The sequence below is a fragment of the Glandiceps talaboti genome, chromosome 2 (assembly GCF_964340395.1).
Source record: "Glandiceps talaboti chromosome 2, keGlaTala1.1, whole genome shotgun sequence".
Lineage (NCBI taxonomy): Eukaryota > Metazoa > Hemichordata > Enteropneusta > Spengelidae > Glandiceps > Glandiceps talaboti.
This window is the reverse complement of record NC_135550.1, coordinates 31,411,400-31,430,813: the sequence shown is the minus strand read 5'-3', so window position 1 is coordinate 31,430,813 and position 19,414 is coordinate 31,411,400. Positions and strand designations below refer to the sequence as shown.

General features: G+C 35.9%; 3 protein-coding genes across 3 annotated transcripts; 2 read left to right on the top strand and 1 right to left on the bottom strand.

Annotated features, from left to right (window-relative positions):
- Window positions 1-6,447, top strand: LOC144453337 (retinol dehydrogenase 13-like). Its single transcript, XM_078144604.1, has 7 exons — window positions 1-65; window positions 1,326-1,444; window positions 1,888-2,043; window positions 2,631-2,735; window positions 3,450-3,659; window positions 4,480-4,678; window positions 6,348-6,447. Exons 1-7 carry the CDS (start codon window positions 1-3, stop codon window positions 6,445-6,447), a joined length of 954 nt encoding a protein of 317 aa, XP_078000730.1.
- Window positions 6,448-10,009: 3,562 nt separating this feature from the next.
- On the bottom strand, window positions 10,010-16,775 carry LOC144453514 (CDK-activating kinase assembly factor MAT1-like). The gene is made up of 8 exons (XM_078144827.1): window positions 16,671-16,775; window positions 16,067-16,219; window positions 15,386-15,459; window positions 14,332-14,435; window positions 13,397-13,537; window positions 12,297-12,425; window positions 11,482-11,609; window positions 10,010-10,981 (listed from the first exon to the last, which is right to left on the bottom strand). The coding sequence occupies exons 1-8, from the start codon at window positions 16,757-16,759 to the stop codon at window positions 10,801-10,803; spliced, it is 999 nt and encodes a 332-aa protein (XP_078000953.1). The 5' UTR covers window positions 16,760-16,775; the 3' UTR covers window positions 10,010-10,800.
- A 143-nt stretch (window positions 16,776-16,918) lies between these two features.
- LOC144453429 (coiled-coil domain-containing protein 174-like) lies at window positions 16,919-19,106 on the top strand. Its single transcript, XM_078144721.1, has one exon. The coding sequence runs from the start codon at window positions 17,196-17,198 to the stop codon at window positions 18,624-18,626; it is 1,431 nt and encodes a 476-aa protein (XP_078000847.1). The 5' UTR covers window positions 16,919-17,195; the 3' UTR covers window positions 18,627-19,106.
- The last annotated feature ends 308 nt before the right edge of the window (window positions 19,107-19,414 follow it).

Here is a 19,414-nt window from a genome sequence, read left to right as displayed (position 1 = left end):
ATGGCTAGTTTTGCCGTTCCTGTCGCAGTTGGTCTCGGAAGCGTTACAGGCCTCTTCTACCTCAGGTGCGTACGAATATTCTATCACAGTCATGATTGACGAGAATATAGACCATACAGTTACTTTAATAGTCAAGTGCCGACGGGATTAAAGGGGTCGGGCATTTTTAAGTTTGTAGCGTTTTGCTGCGATTTTGAGTTTTTTTTCGTCTGTGTTGGCGACTTTTTAAGTTTTGGTGTTTAATCCACACCTAAAAATTAACTATGATGATGTCGGATCACCATGCAGTGCTGGTTCCAAGTTACAAATTGTGAACTGATTGTTACAAGTAGTTATAACTCAATTTTACAGATTCAGATCCAACTCAACATTAACCAACCCACTGTTTTTAGTATATACACCAATTTATAAAACTGACAATAACAAATTACCTACCTATTAATAACAAATTTAAATCTAATTATGAATTTGATCTGTACCTAGAACAAGTAAATAAATTATGTGGAACAGAACAAGCACTCCAATGTATTATGTAAGTGCATGGTCTCAGAACACAATCTACCAATCAAAAGATTAAGATAAGAGATTCCGCAAGATGAAAGAATATGCCATTTGTGTAACGATAAAGCTGTTGATGATGAAATCTTAGACTCTCTCACAGTCCTCGCATACATAGCTAAAACTTGGGTTGTTTTGTGTTCGCTTCGCCTAACACATCAACAAAATGTTAGCTCTATGTGATCGATGAGGGCGCACAGTACAGGCCTAGGGATACTGGGATACTAGTATATGAGTACAATTATGCAGTAGATATATACAAAACAACCCAAGTTTTAGCTATTTATGCGAAGCTTCGAGGACTGTGAGAGAGTCTAATGGAATCCATGCTCTAACTGATTGCAACAATATGGCTGTAAGTGAAGTTAAGAGTCATTTCCAATGTAATATTTGCTCAAAACAAGAATATTTCAGAATCGTAATGTGCTCTATTAATGATTATTTCATTGCCAACAGCCTAGGAAAATTTATGGGTTATACTTCTATGACTATATACTATACTATACTACTACGTTGCTAAGGGAACTAGCTGAATTTATAAAATTTCAGACTGATCGTAGATTTGGTATTAAAATCTATTGATCAAAAATGACATTTCTTAAAACTTAGTACAGTTTGCATGATGTGAACAATATAATTCATATAATATTATACTGCTGTATTTCAAAAGGATGGCCATGTGGATGCTTTTCATTTTTGATTGACACTTTGCAATTCTCATAATACTCAACTCAAACTGTCTTCATTTTTGCTTTCATTGAAAACAGGAAGTACTTCAGAGGTGGTGTTTCTACCAGTACAGCCAGACTAGATGGAAAAACAGTCATCGTTACAGGCGCTAATACTGGAATTGGTAAAGAAACAGCAAGGGATCTGGCAAAGAGAGGTAAACTTTGGTGTCTGTTCTTCAGTAGTACTGGTAGTGTTGTATGGTAATTAGGTAAATTTAGGTTTCTTATAGTTCAGTTCAAACCATCTTGTCAGGCCGGTTGGGTTTGGTTGGACAGTACAAAACATGACCAAAAATGTTGGTAGATCAAATAATCTACACAGGTTATACCACACAAACAGTTCAAAGTTCAAACATTGTAATCTTTGTAAATAATTATGTAACCACAATGGTAGACTTACCATAGATTTAGTGTGTACCTGCATGTTTATATTAGTTCCTTGTTTGCATTGGGGATATATTTGCTGACATGCAACCTTGATGTAGTTATTAGCCAGGGTCTTTAGCTAAGGTATTCAGTTAGCCCTTGGAGGAATTTTGACTGTCTCATGGAATGTTATTGTATTATGTATTTTGTTTTACATTGTCATCTTATATAGGTGCCCGTGTAATCTTGGCTTGTAGGGACCAGGAGAGAGCAAATGCTGCATTAGAAGAAATCAAGAAATCTACTGACAATAAAAATGTTGTAGTGAAGATGTTAGATCTGGCATCCTTACAATCAGTGAGAAAGTTTGCAAAAGAAATCAATCAAGGTATGAGATGGGTGAATTGTGATATGGACAAGATGACATTTGGGTTCAGAGAAATATTTGAAATTTGTTAAGGCTTAAACTTAAAGGGCAAACAGAGGGAAATCGATGAGAAGTTCTACTAATAGCAAAAGAAACATTACCATTAGAAGTTTGTATGACTTAAAGTAGGCCTGTAGCCATGTTGCTACTCAAGGTTCTCTATAGCTTGGTTAAAGTTATAGTTTCAATGCTTTGATTTTCATAACAATTTGTATTTTATTTATGTTGTCGAGTTCGTCATAACTTGATGACACACATTAAAGAAAGACATTATGGGTTTTTGGCATCAGCATGAAGATTTTGGCATGAGCATATGATATCAAGATGCTGATCTGATCCCAAGAAGCATGACGGGAAGGGCATTCTGCCTAAAGAGGAGCAATGATCTGTTATACTTTCTCTCACCAATTGACAGTACATTACTCTGAAAGTGTTGTCAAATGAAAAATATCACAATGTAAGTTTGTTTGATAGAAAATAATTTTTGAATTAATTGGCAAAACTTGGTAATCCATTTTGCTTTCCTTTTTAAATGTATGATGCAACAGAAGAATCCAGACTAGATATTCTTATCAACAATGCTGGTGTAATGTGGTGTCCATATATGAAGACACAAGATGGCTTTGAGATGCAGTTGGGAGTCAATCATTTAGGTAAGGCAATTTTTGTCATCAAAATCAACAATCTGTAAACTTAATTACACGTAAACACAATTCTACGTGTAGTGTACAAATCATGAATATCACAACTTTAATTTTTCATTAGATTTAATTTGCCTCGGTCTGGACTTTTGAAGTGAAATTTCAAAATCATGCACATTCATATACACATTCCAGGGCTAACCAGAATACTATTCATATACACATTCCAGGGCTAACCAGAATACTATTCATATACACATTCCAGGGCTAACCAGAATACTATTCATATACACATTCCAGGGCTAACCAGAATACTATAAGGTGTAAATATTACTTGTCTTCTCAAGAACTGTCTAAAATTATAGCACACACATTCATTGTTCTTTCAAAATTTTATCAGAGTTGTATTTTAATTGATACATACCTAAAAATTCATATCTAATTGTTTGGGATCATTCCTCAAATACAACTGATGACATGAAGTACTTTCAGAAACCAAATACATTTTAATATCAATGACCACATTAAAATACAATATTGTGTCATTGATGTAACCAACAATGCAGTGAAAAACCAATTGAGTACACATTGATCTTTGCAGATACATGCATTTTCATAATTTTCACAAAATTATGTGCCACACATAGAATCATAGCGATATGTCTTCAATCTCAAAAAAGTAAGCTACAAAATAATCACAATGTAGGTTTACTGCTTTTCCTGAAGGACATTTCCTTTTGACTAATTTGTTACTGGATCTGCTGAAAAAATCAACACCAAGTCGCATCGTCAATGTATCGTCAATAGCGCATGAACCTGGCAAGATCAACTTTGATGACATCAACAGTGAGAAGGAGTACAGTAAAAGTGCAGCCTATGGACAGAGTAAACTTGCAAACATTCTTTTTACCAGAGAGCTCAGCAAAAAGTTGCAAGGTTTGTACGTATAATATATACTCTCAAAAAAAAAACCTTACAAATTTTATGAAATTGTGTTGTGTGTGCACAAGCTGCAATGTTTTACCCATACTCAGTGTCTCTTACAGCGTTTCACTGTAACCAGTTATGATACAACAAATACCAGCTGACTTTTGTGAAAAGCAGAGTATGTCATAGGAATTAATTGCTGTGGTAGAAACGTCCGTTTCATTAGGATGGCATGTCTGTGTTAAACTATTTTTTGTGCATAACAACAAAACATACTGCAATTGGTGTATAGGTCTATCATTGAAAGTGTTTTGAATTTCAACATAATCCTTTGGTATGGTAATCTCACAGTTAAAAATAGGAGTAAATTCTTGCAAAATCATTCATTCCAACAGCTGTGTCTATTTTAAACTCATTGTAAAGACCATTTTAAACTCACAGAATTGTATATTGTACTTGTGTAAATTGTTTTGTAAATTGTATTTTGAGCCTAAAGACAAATTTCTACATTCGTATACAGATAATAAAGTTATTGAATTGAATTGAATTTAACATGATTGGATACATACACATTCACACCAGTGCCTTACGTTTGCTGTTAGCATAGGTATAAAGACTACAATGACTAATGATTACCTGATATAAAAGAAACAAACTAAACATAATCAAGCTAGGGAGTTGTGTTACGGATACAGAATAGGTTAAGACATATAGTACCCCCTATCATAAACCAAATGAGTATCGCCAACATCTAGTGGCCCTACTCTATATTCATAACTGGCACTGTGATATGAGACTGTGACTGAATAAACTGATTTCAAATTCACAGGAACTGGAGTTACTGTCAATGCTTTGCATCCAGGAGTAATCCAAACAGAATTGGGACGTCATTTAAATAAATACATAAGATATGCAATGTCAGTCTTGCTTGCTCCAGTTTTTTTGAAAACACCAGTGGATGGAGCCCAAACTTCTATTCATTGTGCTGTAGAAGAAGATTTGAAAGATGTCTCTGGGCTTTATTTCAGGTATTTACTATTTACTGATGTTTACATTCCTGTTGGGGTGATAATTAAATAATTAAATATTTCAAAATCCTGTTGTATCATAGATTTAGAGAGAGAAACCACATTTATGATAATATCAACAAGCATTATAACAAATTACTGTAGTCCTGTTAGCAGATGACATAGCCATGGACTTGAGTCTTTCTTTAGCAGATGGCGTAGACATGGACTTGAGTCTTGCTCTTCCATGGTTTGCAAGGGACAATAGTCACAATTGAATCCCAGTGTAATCCACCTGCAAGCAGTTCTCTATTAAACTATACTGACAAATTTGTTGTTCCTCGGTATCCCATCCAGTGTTAGACATATATTTTCCTCGATAGCTTTTAATACTGTCATATACAGAAGGAATTCTATAAGGAAGATTACAAGTTAGTATACTAGATTGGTTTTGTGATTTGTGGTTTGTTTAGGTTGCTGTAGTTTGAAATGACCTGTTAAAATAAGGCATCATTAGGTATTTTAGAATAGGTGGGGTAGGTAGATTTGTTTTTTCCATTTGTGAGTGTCTAGTTCAGGTAGTTATGTTTTCCATTGTTTTCCAAATGGTCTCTGTGTTATTGGTTTCTTTCTATCATATGTACAGCCATTACAGATTGGAAGAACAGTTTTATATTATCTTTTGAAGTTGGTGTTAGTTTCCACATCCACTATTTCTGGGGAGACTTCATAATTTTCATGATTTTATTATTTTTTTTCTCAAATATGTAAAAAAAAAAAAAAAAAGGTTGAGGGTAGGCAGTGAAAAACTAGGTGGGGTAGGGTAACTGGAACCAAACTATTTTTTTAGGCCTTATAAATCATGTATAAAGCATTTACTCTAACACATACTGTGGATGACTCACAATAGAAAAGGGGTTCGGAAAACAGCAGTAATAGAAATGACAATACAAGCAAGTAGTAGGATACACTGGGAACTCTGTTCTTTATATACACGTACACTCCAACTTGTAACTGAAACTTACATCACACAAGAATGCATGTGCACTCCAACTTGTAACTGAAACTTACATCACACAAGAAATTTTGATTTGATCGTCTGCCTTATCATCGGGCTGTGTGCTGATTGGTTGATTATGTATGACGTATGACTATATAATGAGTTCATCAGAAAGGGCAGCAATGTTAACAACAGCAACGTATAACACAAAATATGAATCAATAAATGTAATTCACGACAAATACATCAGCCATGAAAGAACACCAGTTTGTTTGTTTGAATGAAGTGAGCCAAGGAAAGACTTCATTCAAAGATAACATTAGGTAAAAAGAACAGTACAACTGATACAAAACAATAGTGAGTGCCTCTTATGTAGGTTCACGTAATGCTTTTATCAGATTTCTGAAATCTGTGGAACTTAAAATGTTATAGTAACAGTAGTCATGCTCAATGTTATGATGTGTAAGTGTTCCATCACTGAACAGAGTCATGGGATCTGGGCTTCTCTGTCTGTGGTGTTTATGCTTTGATAAATTTAATACTGCATTGCATGTCTTTGCATGAATGAACAAACAAACAAACAAGCAAACAACAGACACACCAGTGTTTTTGTCATGGGTTGTAGTATCTGTACTGCAACAAAACACATGACATTGTCTTAGATAATGTGATTCATTTGTCTTCTTGCAGTGATTGCATCCCTAAAGAACCACAACCACAGGCTCAAGATGATGAAGTTGCCAAGAAACTCTGGGACCTGAGTGCAAAAATGGTTGGGTTGGAAGAATGACCTGCACATATAATTAGGATGGAGAAAATTGTTCACTAATTCTGTGATGTTTACAGATGTAGCAGATTTATCTACTATAACAAATCGTATACAAATAAAGATCTTTGGTCTAAATACTAGTATGTCTTTATGACCAAGTAGTTATTGATATTCAAAAATTAAATTTTAGTAAGATGTTTCCAGACACATACATACACATGCGCACACAGATTACATACATACGTACGTACGTACGTATGTACGTACGTACATACATACATACATACATACATACATGCATACATACATACATGCATGCATACATACATACATACATACATACATACATACATACATGCATACACACACACACACACACACACACATACATACATACATACATACATACATACATACATACATACATACATACATACATACATACATACATACAAATGTATATTGACATCAAAACCACAAGACCTCTGTCTTTTTAAAGTTTTTCATAGGTGATGTAAGTAGTTCAGGTAATGTTTAATATTTTAAAACTTTTAGCTATGTCTCAAAGTTTCAGTATTCTATTATATTTTGCAATGAACAGTCCAAATTGATAAGACATGTCCTCACTTTCAGTTATTAGGCCTTCAAGGATTATGAGCATGTTGATGTGTGTAATAATAATAATAATCTTTATTTATACTGGATAGTTCTTTAAGCATATAAACACTTGTCTCCCAAGAAGTCCAGTGAGGGCCATCCCTCATGGGTTCAGTGTTAATGCAGGAGGAAACCGGAGTACCCGGGGAAAACCTGCGTTGTTCGGTAGAGTCAAACTGAACGACACTCTTCTTACTTACAGCGTGGTAAATTTAATCGAACCCTGAATGGGTGTGTATGCTATCATGTGTTTGTACTGGCTTATTTCAGTTTAATATCACCATTTTAAGTCATCAGGTGTTATTCTTTATTTTAATAAAATAATTTGTTTATTAACTGTGTTGTTTTATTTGTAATGACAACCTGAGTGAGTGAGTGACTGTAAAACTGCCAGGTGAAAGTAAGCTTGGGGAGACTATTAGTAAATTGGAAAAGTATTTTTTTTTAAGTTGAAGGCAACATTTTCATCAAAAAAGGAAACTAAAACTGAAAACATTTGAAGATTAAAAGACTAAAAAAATCTCCCAAGGGACTGGTACCAGTCTAATATTTTAACAATTTAATGTCACACTGAAAAAGTTCTCATGGTGTTAATGTAGTCTGTATGGTACACCATGATGGGGGCACCCTGACACATCAGTTAATGGTGAGGGTGGAACAACATAGCTATCTTACAGTCTATAGTGAGTGTGGAACGACATAGCTATCTTTCAGTCTATGGTGAGGGTGGAACGACATAGCTATCTTACAGTCTATGGTGAGGGTGGAACGACATAGCTATCTTTCAGTCTATGGTGAGGGTGGAACGACATAGCTATCTTACAGTCTATGGTGAGGGTGGAACGACATAGCTATCTTACAGTCTATAGTGAGTGTGGAACGACATAGCTATCTTACAGTCTATGGTGAGGGTGGAACGACATAGCTATCTTACAGTCTATGGTGAGGGTGGAACGACATAGCTATCTTACAGTCTATGGTGAGGGACACTGGGTTAGTTTTACTCACATAGTCCTTGTTTGTGGGGTCCCCTAGTAGAGTCAATGTAACACAATTATGGTACAATGTTGGGGACACTGGGTTAGTTTTACTCACATAGTCCTTGTTTGTGGGGCCCCCTAGTAGAGTCAATGTAACACAATAATGGTACAATGTTGGGGACACTGGGTTAGTTTTACTCACATAGTCCTTGTTTGTGAGGTCCCCTAGTAAAGTCAATGTATCACAATTATGGTACAATGTTGGGGACACTGGGTTAGTTTTACTCACATAGTCCTTGTTTGTGGGGTCCCCTAGTAGAGTCAATGTAACACAATTATGGTACAATGTTGGGGACACTGAGTTAGTTTTACTCACATAGTCCTTGTTTGTGGGGTCCCCTAGTAGAGTCAATGTAACACAATTATGGTACAATGTTGGGGAAACTGGGTTAGTTTTACTCACATAGTCCTTGTTTGTGGGGTCCCCTAGTAGAGTCAATGTAACACAATTATGGTACAATGTTGGTGACACTGGGTTAGTTTTACTCACATAGTCCTTGTTTGTGGGGTACCCTAGTAGGGTCAATGTAACACAATTATGGTACAATGTTGGGGAAACTGGGTTAGTTTTACTCACATAGTCCATGTTTGTGGGGTCCCCTAAATAGAGGCTGTGTTAATATGTGCAGATTGACCTGTCTGTAGGTCATTATTCTGTCTTTGGGGAATTTTTCTCCTTCTAGTTTCTGTATTGGTGTATCGCATTTGTGAAATATTGAAGTGTTATTCACCCATGCACACAACACACTTCCAAAAATTACTGATGAAGTAAACAATGATGCAAGAAAGGAATGTAATCTAAACAGTTAAAACAGAAAGCAAACAGATTCAAGCTCTGAACGATGTATGAATGGATGTTGAAATGCAGAGAGCAAACAGATTCAAGCTCTGAACGATGTATGAATGGATGTTGAAATGTGAGACAGCAAACAGATTCAAGCTCTGAACGATGTATGAATGGATGTTGAAATGTGAGACAGCAAACAGATTCAAGCTCTGAACGATGTATGAATGGATGTTGAAATGTGAGACAGCAAACAGATTCAAGCTCTGCACGATGTATGAATGGATGTTGAAATGCAGAGAGCAAACAGATTCAAGCTCTGCACGATGTATGAATGGATGTTGAAATGCAGAGAGCAAACAGATTCAAGCTCTGCACGATGTATGAATGGATGTTGAAATGTGAGACAGCAAACAGATTCAAGCTCTGCACGATGTATGAATGGATGTTGAAATGTGAGAGAGCAACAATTACACATACAATTACATTTATGTAATTAGTATGTATTTAAATATTTTCCCAAATTCTCAATTTTTTCCTAACCTGTTATTTTAATGTTCTGTATATTTTCTTCCTACATTGCATTATCTTTTGTTTTCTATTTGTGCTTTGTAACCGTTAGTAATTCCTATGGCAATTATTTGTGAATAAGTACTTGGCAGTGACAAGATAAACATGTCCTGTACTTATCATCTGAGGAGAGGTTTCTTATTTGTTTCTTGTACTAAGTTGTAGATGTGATTATGGTCTTAAGAGGGCAAATATACAAAAGATGTTGAACAGCATTGTGAAAAGTAAAGAATGGTCCAATAATTGCACACCCACTATGTTATGCAATTAGTAAGAATATTGGGGAAAGATGTATTATTTGTGGTGAAAAGCCATTTTTCAATTTCTATAGTGAAAGAAAAGTCAGGAGAGTTGGATTCAATTTGTAAGTAATAAATACAAAATTTTTTTATTTGCTTTCTTTAATAGATAGGTGTATATTTATAAGTTCTAGACAAAGACAGTCTGAGATCTAAGGTTATCTGTCATTGACAATAATAAACATGTGGTAAAAAAATATCTCATAACAAGATTATCCAGCATAATGTTTCTAGTAAAGGTATTTGTAAAGCTGATGAACCAGCAGACATTTTTTGTAATAATTAAGTTATGTTGACTTCAATATCTTGTGTCAATAGCTTGAACCCTTTTCTTTGAGGGTTATATACAAATGTATGTTAGGAAGCACAACCCAAATAGTAAAACCTGATTGGCTGCCACCAATGATCCGCTGACCAATAGTGTACACCTCATTATGTACACTACTAGTTCTAAAGATGACAATGCCTAGTACATACCATGTTGATTCTGTGATGCTCCATCATCACATACTGTTGTTTCATTGTTAATTTTGAAGCTATGTCATCATCAACTACTTTGAAGTTTGAAGTTAAAAATGGTGTCTGGGGTAGCCATGTTAGAAACAGTTGACATGGATACAAGAAAATCTAGGATTGGAGTCAATTTGACTGAACAATGAAAGACTGTACTGTTCAGGGTGTGCAAACATATACACCCCTCAAAGGAAAGAGTTCAAGGTATGATGACAAAAGATTGAAATCAACACACCTTGATTATTCAAAGTGTCTTTGATGCCCCATCTCAGTTGGAGCAGATACAAGTTGCAAAATCTGTAAGTGGGGAAAACCAACATCAGTTGTACACATTATTTGATGTTCATATCACCTCCCTCTACACCTCCCACTCCAACTGTTGAACTTGCACATCTTTTTTGAGATTACTTTGACAATTCAATATTTTGTGGACATTGCCAGTCAGGTACATCCCAAAGCACATGCTGCTGCCAAATAAGAATATTGTAATTGTTGCAGTCAGCCAAGAGCATCAACTAACTTCCATCTCTGTGCTGCCGCTGCTGGACATACTAGGTGCTGGTGATGGAGAGATTTCTGGAGTAAAAAACAATCCACAAAAGGCATCTTCTAAAGCCCTGTGGCAGGCAAGAATAGAGGAGTAGCCACCACCAACAGCATGTGGTGAAGCAGGCCTCACATGACGTAAGTATCTGAAAATGAATAGTAAATGAATTAATAACCTATGGGTATGTTTTTCTCATAAGGAAAAGCCTGCGATAGTTTGGGCAGAAATAAAGAATGGACTATAAATGAAGAAAACTAGAGTTCCATTTACTATGTTACAGATTTTATGAGAGGCATTAAACCAATATGCAAGTTTGGCATGATTCAACAAGATCAATGAACTGGAATGCAATTTTTGTCTTTTTTGTAAAGTTTTAGTTGAACAGACCAGACTATCAACAAATGGTAGTTTCTATGGATCAATAATGGTTTTTTATCTTGGACAACTTTGATTTGACAAAGACAGTAAGTGTTGTCACTGCAAAAAAAAAACCTAACCTGACTTGAACGTGACTTGAAGATGACGATATAACTATCTAATCCAGTCTTGATTTTTCACAAAATGTATGAATACAATGATTTTTTCCTGGTAGAAGTTGGTTAAGCACATTACTCTTTTCTTATCAAATATTTGACTATTCCTTACCCCCGAGATTCTAAAGCTTCTCTTGAAGGTGCTGCTGGTCCAAAGGTTTCTATGGTAACTGGTTTGTAGGTGTATAATGTTTCCTCCAATTTTGGAATGGGTATAAAAGTATCATCTCTACGGAAACCCTATGATATAAATGAGATTGTTAATATGAATATTAGCCTGGACTTGGATTATCACTACCACTAACAAGATCTTTCCTACAGAAACACTACTAATAATCAAGTTTCTAGATTGCTGTCTTTTCAATTTTACATTTACATTGTGCTTTGCATAAGTCAATATGAAACCGTGTACAGGGAATATGCAGGTTATGACTCAGTTTGGTGGTCTGAGGTTATGATCACCACACTGGAGTCTCTACATTGATATCCCTATACAGTGATCCCCAAGGACTTCTGACAATATGCACATTTCAGAATGGTCAATTTGGTAAAATTACCAAGACAGAACAGTTAGGTTTCTTTACGTTTGATCCCTATACCATACAATTGGGACATCAACCCTGCCCATTGCAACATCAACCCTGCCCATTAGAACAGACTTCAACTGTACCTGTTATGGAACACAGGATGGTGAGTTTACTTGCTGTAATGTTGGGTCACTAAAAAGTTCTTCATGGGTATAGGTAGTGACAAAGGCTACCTTCATATCGTCATTTTGTAAACATGATGTTGTAATTGTTTTACTTGTTTCACTTCTTCAGAATGTACCTAACAAAGTTTTAATCAAATGTTCTTACAATAATGACATAATTACAGGTACTGTGGGTAGACAGCAGTATTCTGTATTTCTCTGATTTTGATACCTACCACTCTTATGCCTGTTGAAAACTGTGTTGCTGGTTTTGGAATGTTACTTTCTGGTAGGGACAGTGACTGTTGTTTGACTTTTGCAGCATGGGATGCCAGGATGTCTTCAGCTTTCATATCTGAAAACATCTGAAGAAACAGAAAATGTAAAAATAAATTAATAAATAAGTAAATGAATTCATTGAAAGATTGACATTTCCACCTCTAAAGCACATGACCTGTGTTATTTTCCAGTATAAATACTTCTTGTGTTCATGATTTCATGTTTGCTATCATTGCAAGTAAAACAACCTATAAATAGCATCAAAAGAATGATCTTTCTGTGAAAACTTCTGAGCAATCTTACTACAAATGTAAAATTACAAATCAAGTAAATATGTCACCAATAACTATATTTGTCAAAAATCAAATTACTTCTTTGTATTGTCATTGGTGTTTTGCATTATTTGTACTGGAGTTAACAATTTGTACTTAGCATAAAAACACTGAAATGTAATCAGTAAACATTTCATACAAATCAAGGTAAGGTCTGATTTATCAAATGTATGCTGTAGGTTTCAATCTTGATGAAAGACTGTGACATATTTTTATAATGTATTAAATGCCTCATTATTGTTTCCACAGCGCTATAAGTTTACAGCATTGTTGTAAGTTGGCAATTACTGTGACATTGTATTGAAGGGCCAAAAACTGAGTTTACATGTTTTCACAGGCGTAATCTTTGCTATAGATTAAAAGATAACAGTTGAATTGTACTGACTGAGCCATACTTTATCATCACCTGCCATTGACAGAACTCAACTAAAACCTGGTATCCAGGAATAAAATATAAACGATTCATTATATTTACACTAAACAGTTCAGGAAACCATTATTATCCTATCAAGTGTGCTAACAATGGCAGAATAGGAGTACCACTGAAGGCATGCATCAACATTTACATTATTCTAGTATAGATTAATTATGGTTTTATGTAAGTATTGAACTCAGGGTAAATGTCTTATCAACTGAGCTTGTGCCACTTTAATTTATGCATCTTTTAATTTATGCATAATTTTCTGACTTTACTGTTATTGCAAATGAATTTATAAATGGCTTACCAAGTCATCAATCAGAGATTCTTTATTTCTTTTTTTCATGTTCTGTTCTTCTGTTTCAAGAATTTTGTATCTTTGTTTCTTTTCTTCCTCTTCTTGCTTCTCTTGTTCAATCAAAGCTTCAAGGTAGGCTTCATCTTTACTCTGAAAAAGAGAAATTGTATGTCAAAAACAAATTTTCTGTTTTCTTTTGTATGTATATACTGGGTATACTATCAGGTGGATGGTCATGAAATCATGAACAATACAATACAATATTGAGTTACAAACATGGCTGCTAAAGTGTGAAATTATTAACTCACAGGAACTCAGCTATTTATATTATTCCCCGATATTTTTATTCATTCAGTTAGAAAATACTCATGACCACAGGGTTTTGACAATACTCCTTAAGTCACTCTTAATTTTCTTGGCTGAAAAAAGACAAATATTTGGAAATGATATCTATATAGATTGCAGAAGTATTGGCAGTAGTTGTTAGTTATAGAATGTGTGGTATGTACATTACAAATATACCCATACCTTACCATATGCAATTAAAAGGTTATGACAGTGCCTAGACTCTCTCACAGTCCTCGAAGCTTTGCATAAATAGCTAAAACTCGGGTTGTTTTGTATGCATTTACTGGATAATTGTACTCATATACTAGCATCCCAGTATCCCTAGCCCTGTACTGTGCGCCCTCATCGATCACATAGAGCTAACATTTTGTTGATGTGTTAGGCGAAGCTCCGATCTTCATACAAAACAACCCAAGTTTTAGCTATTTATGCGAAGCTTCCAGGACTGTCAGAGAGTCCAGACAGTGCCATACTTTTATCGATTGATAATACTTAGCAATGTTATCCTCATATTATCACTATCTCTATCATCTTCTCTTTCCCCCTCAGATAGTAAATGCATGATCAAACCAGACATTTTTTTCCAGTTGACTTACAATTTTTCCTTTGTTTTTCATAATTTGTTCCCTATTGGATTTCTTGTAATCTTCAACTTTCCTTTTAGTGGCATCCACATCAAGACCATTAGCTAGGTTGTAAACTGAAATGAAAACATTACACAAAGATGTTGAAATAAACAGAGATATCAAATGACTCTGACTGGTGGCATAAGCTGAACTCATATGATTTATGATATTTTGGGGGGTAATTTTTACAGCCTAAAAGAAACCTGTTGCATTCTAATTACTGAAACAAATTGAACCATTGACAGAACTCAAACGTGGTATTCAGGCATAATTTCATTTAATGACATAAGTTAGTAAACGTAAGTATGCTAAAATGTTGAGGAAACCTCCATTATGTGCAATATACAAAATTATGACAGAAGATAATTATTATTGATTATTATCGCTATTGAAGACATACATTCACATTACATGTACAAGTACTTCTAGTAACTAATCAACCAGTGGACTATATGATACATCATGTTGCTCTGCCCTCACCGACGTGCTATACAAATGGACTGACTGATGAGTGAGGGCACCCTGTCACAGCATACCTTACAGACTAATCAACTAGTGGACTATATGATACGTCATGTCGCTCTGCCCTCATCGACCTGCTATACAAATGGACTGACTGATGTGTGAGGGCGCCCTGTCACAGCATACCTTACAGACTAATCAACTAGTGGACTATATGATACGTCATGTCGCTCTGCCCTCACCGACGTGCTATACAAATGGACTGACTGATGAGTGAGGGCGCCCTGTCACAGCATACCTTACAGACTAATCAACTAGTGGACTATATGATACGTCATGTCGCTCTGCCCTCATCGACCTGCTATACAAATGGACTGACTGATGTGTGAGGGCGCCCTGTCACAGCATACCTTACAGACTAATCAACTAGTGGACTATATGGTTCGTCATGTCGCTCTGCCCTCACCGACCTGCTATACAAATGGACTGACTGATGTGTGAGGGCGCCCTGTCACAGCATACCTTACAGACTAATCAACTAATAGACTAGTGCAGTACTTACTAATTGTTTCTACTTCTTCCAGGTAGTTGTTGTAATCTAAAAGAGTTGGAAAGTCTTCTTCCTTTTTATTAAAACTGGAGACAAAAATAGACAACAAATAAACAATCATATTATTATTATTACATGGGTGAAAACAGCAGCTATCAAATAATGAAACCCAATCACATTACCAGGGTATTACTATTTCATTTCATTTATAATCCTTATCAGTACGTCTTACATTTTTTAACACAGTGTTATCTATATGTAGTATGTCATACATGTATACACCACATCTATGTTCTATATCAAAATTTACACTGTTTAACATTGGCTGGTGACAGTTCTTCTTTGCTGCGCTTAATCACTGGTAGGTAGTATAATCCCCAACCATTCAATGTTTTGTACCTGTATGGTAGGAAAAGTGTCACAATCAACTGTATCTTCAAAGGCTCAGGATTGACAATTAGTCAAATTTTGTTGAGAAAACAGTTGTCTGGCAGAGCTAAAGAAAAAGGTTGTCCTAAACAAAACAATGATTCCAACTTAATGCTCAACTGATAAGCTGGCATTTATACAGGAACCTGTGATTCAGACATTGGGCTTTAACATCTAAAAGTACATTTTGGATACTAGTGAGCTTCAGCAACATTTCATCAGTTTACTTGGTGAGATTCACACACTTTTTACACAAAAACTTACTCTCTCAAGATTCTCTTTCTAATGTCGACTTCTTTCTCGACACTGGCATCTTCAAATAAACGGAGTCTGAAGTCATTTCTCCTGAGGGCGATATGACACTGTGGACAGGCACCAGAACCTCGTACAAACAGCAGCTCTACACAATTCTCACATCTAGAATATTTATGATAAAAAATTAATGAGTTAAAGGTACAGTCCAATAAAGTTTTAAATAGTCACAGGAACTCGAATCAATCTGTATGATTTTTTTTAAATGTGTCGTAAATATATTTACTATACATTTAAAAAAAATCATACAGATTGATTCGAGTGCCTGTGTAAACTTGTAGCTAATATATATAATAATTAATATATGGCATTATGAATATGGTGGCTTTATGAACTGACTCCACTCAGTGACTGAGTGACATAAACTCTTCTCTTTTAGAATTTCATGATGCATCGCATCACTTTTATTTATGGAGATATTATACCTCCATAACCAACATTCATAGATGAGTGTATGACCACGAGTGCATCCCTCAACTTGACATTACTTGTCCACACTTGACCGAAGTTAAAAGTCTCTGTCACTATTACATTGCTGCTTGCATACTTTACTTACAATGAATGGCCACAAGTGTTAACCAGTAGTTTTAGAGATGGGTTCCGGTATTTGGTTGTCTTGCAGTGTGGGCAATACTGATCGTCCATTGCATCAACCGACGTTTTTGGTGCGAAAAGTTTCAGGCGTACGTTTCACATGTGCATACCGAGTAAGTATTTACTATTTACTTCCGGGTCAAACACTTGAAAAAGCTAACGCTTGGTGGCGCAATTCACAGCTGTAGCTGTGCACGGACGAAACAAAAACGCCGTGAGAACTTTATCTACTTGTCTTCTTGTCTGCCTTCAAAGAAATTTGGGCCGAAAGAGTGGCAGTGATGAACCGTCTTGGTGGGAATTGATTCATTGTTGAGTAACAAGGGCAGAAGAGGATCGTTGAAAGACTATAGAGACACGAGTAGTTTACAGATGCATGCAGGATCAGGATACGCAACACCTTGTTCTGTAATTTGTGTAAACTCGCCATCTAGCTAGCTAGCTAGCTGTAGGTACCGGGGTACGGTACTGCTTCGCAGGTTCAAGTATGAGTAAGAAAATGCACATTAACGCGTCCTCTTTAGTAGACTTGAAAGCAGAACTTTTCAGAAAACAAGAACAGTTTAAGAAAGAAAAGTTAGAGAATCGCAATGTTGTTAAATCAAAACACAGTACCACAAAGAAGCCATCCGTTTGGAACAAACAGAATACTGGGGTTGAAAAGAGAGCTCTGAAAGATAAAGAAGAAGCGATAGAAGCAGCAAATTCTCTAGCTCAATCAAGGTCTGCACTTGAAGCCAAGACTGCTTTGTATGATAAAATGTCAAAAGGGGAGATGTGGCCTGAGGATGATGAAAAATACATGGTTGATTTTACACAAAAAATAATTGACAAACAGGATTCTGTAAAACGTTGGAGAGATGAGCCTGAGCGTGGGGATGGAGAAATAAATAATGATGATATACCTCCTGCCTCAAACCCAGATGAAGAATGGGTAGATTATGTTGATTCCCTTGGTAGAACAAGACGGTGTATGAAGAAAGATTTATCATATCTACAACAATTAGATAAAGATTTGACGCCAGGGTCAAGAACTGATTCAGCTGCTCAACCAGAGTTGCTGTCTGATGATATGAGGAGAGAAATGCTGAGGAAAAAGTGGGAGGAAGATGAAGAAGAGGCGATGAAGAAACCCACTGGACCAGTACATTATGAAAATGTAAGACATGAAGAGGTACGTAGCCATGGCGTTGGATATTTTGGATTTTCTAGAGAGGAAACAGAGAGAAAGAAACAGTTTGAACAGTTGCAAATGTTGAGAGATGAAACAGCAGACCAGAGAGTACGTAGGGAGAAACTAAAGGAAAAGAGGAAAGCTCTGCTGCAAACCAGACTTGAAAAGGTGAAGCAAAGGAAAAAAATCAAGGGTGAACTTGTTACAGAAATGCTTAAAGAACCAGAAAAGGAACCTATTGTTCCGGTAGATTTGTTAAAAAGAGATGAGACAGTAACACAGAATGTGGTGACAAGGCCATGGGATAAAGGAAAGATAGATTTACCATCACAGAGAGGGGAGTCATCTAAAGCTTACAACCCGAGAGATGAACGACCTGCTGAATTCGCACCCCCAATGGAATATTATGATGACAGCAGCTCTTTCCAGAAGAAGAAAGGGAATGCTAAGCCATGGAAAACTAAAAGGGAAGAGGAGGTAGACACCACAAGGATGGAGCAAAACTATTCAGTGCAAGGTGATAGTATGCCATGGATGTATAATCATAGTAATTTACAGGGGGTGCCACTACATGATGGGGTACAGCTATCCTCATCCACAAACTGGGACTATGAACAGCAGATGTCAACACAAACTCCCCAGGGACAGTCCCAGCAAGAGCAAAGTGCACATCAACAGACTCAACAACACACTTATGGAGGACTTCACCTTGATGAAGCTTTATCTTTTTTCAGAAACAAATAAGATAATTTAGGTTAATAATGTGTTGTCCTAATTTTGTTGGATATGATTTCTTAAAGTGACATTTCTTAACAATTCAAGGATTTAACATTGCTTCATTTATGAATACGTTACATTGGATTGATTCTGTAAAATACAAAAGATTGCAGGCGACCCAGCTATGACTGTACATGTAATGTAAACAGATCCAGATGTTGAAATCATGGCACTCAATTACCCTTCAACAAATTACTGTGTTGTGATTACATTTCCAGTAATGCAATAGTCACTAAAGGACTTTGCCATGTGAAGATCAAGAACATATCATACTATGCACCCATTTTCAAAAGAAATGTCATGTAAGGGGTCCCCAGATCTTTGAAATTGAAGGTTGAATTGTTTTGTTACGTATCAAGACTGCATGTATGACAGTATATAAAGCCATCAAATGTATGTAAAAGAACTTAGCAAATGAATAAAGATTACATCATCGAAAAGAACAAATCAGAATTGCTTAACAAGCCATGAATGTCTTTCAATTTTCGCCATGAAACACAAGGAATTGTTTATATGAGCTACAGTACCATTGAACTATTGTAGCTGTCACTACTGTACTGGTCATAGAAGTACAACTGAACAGCACTCCTAGTGGTCAATTTATTAATTCCTTTGTCTTTCCAGTGGAAATTAATCATTTTAATACATGCAATAGAGTAATTAGCTTTCATTTCAAGTAATGGTGTGCAATGCTTAAAATTTGAATGACCCCCCCCCCCCCACCCTTTTAATTATAACATTCATATATCCTGTTT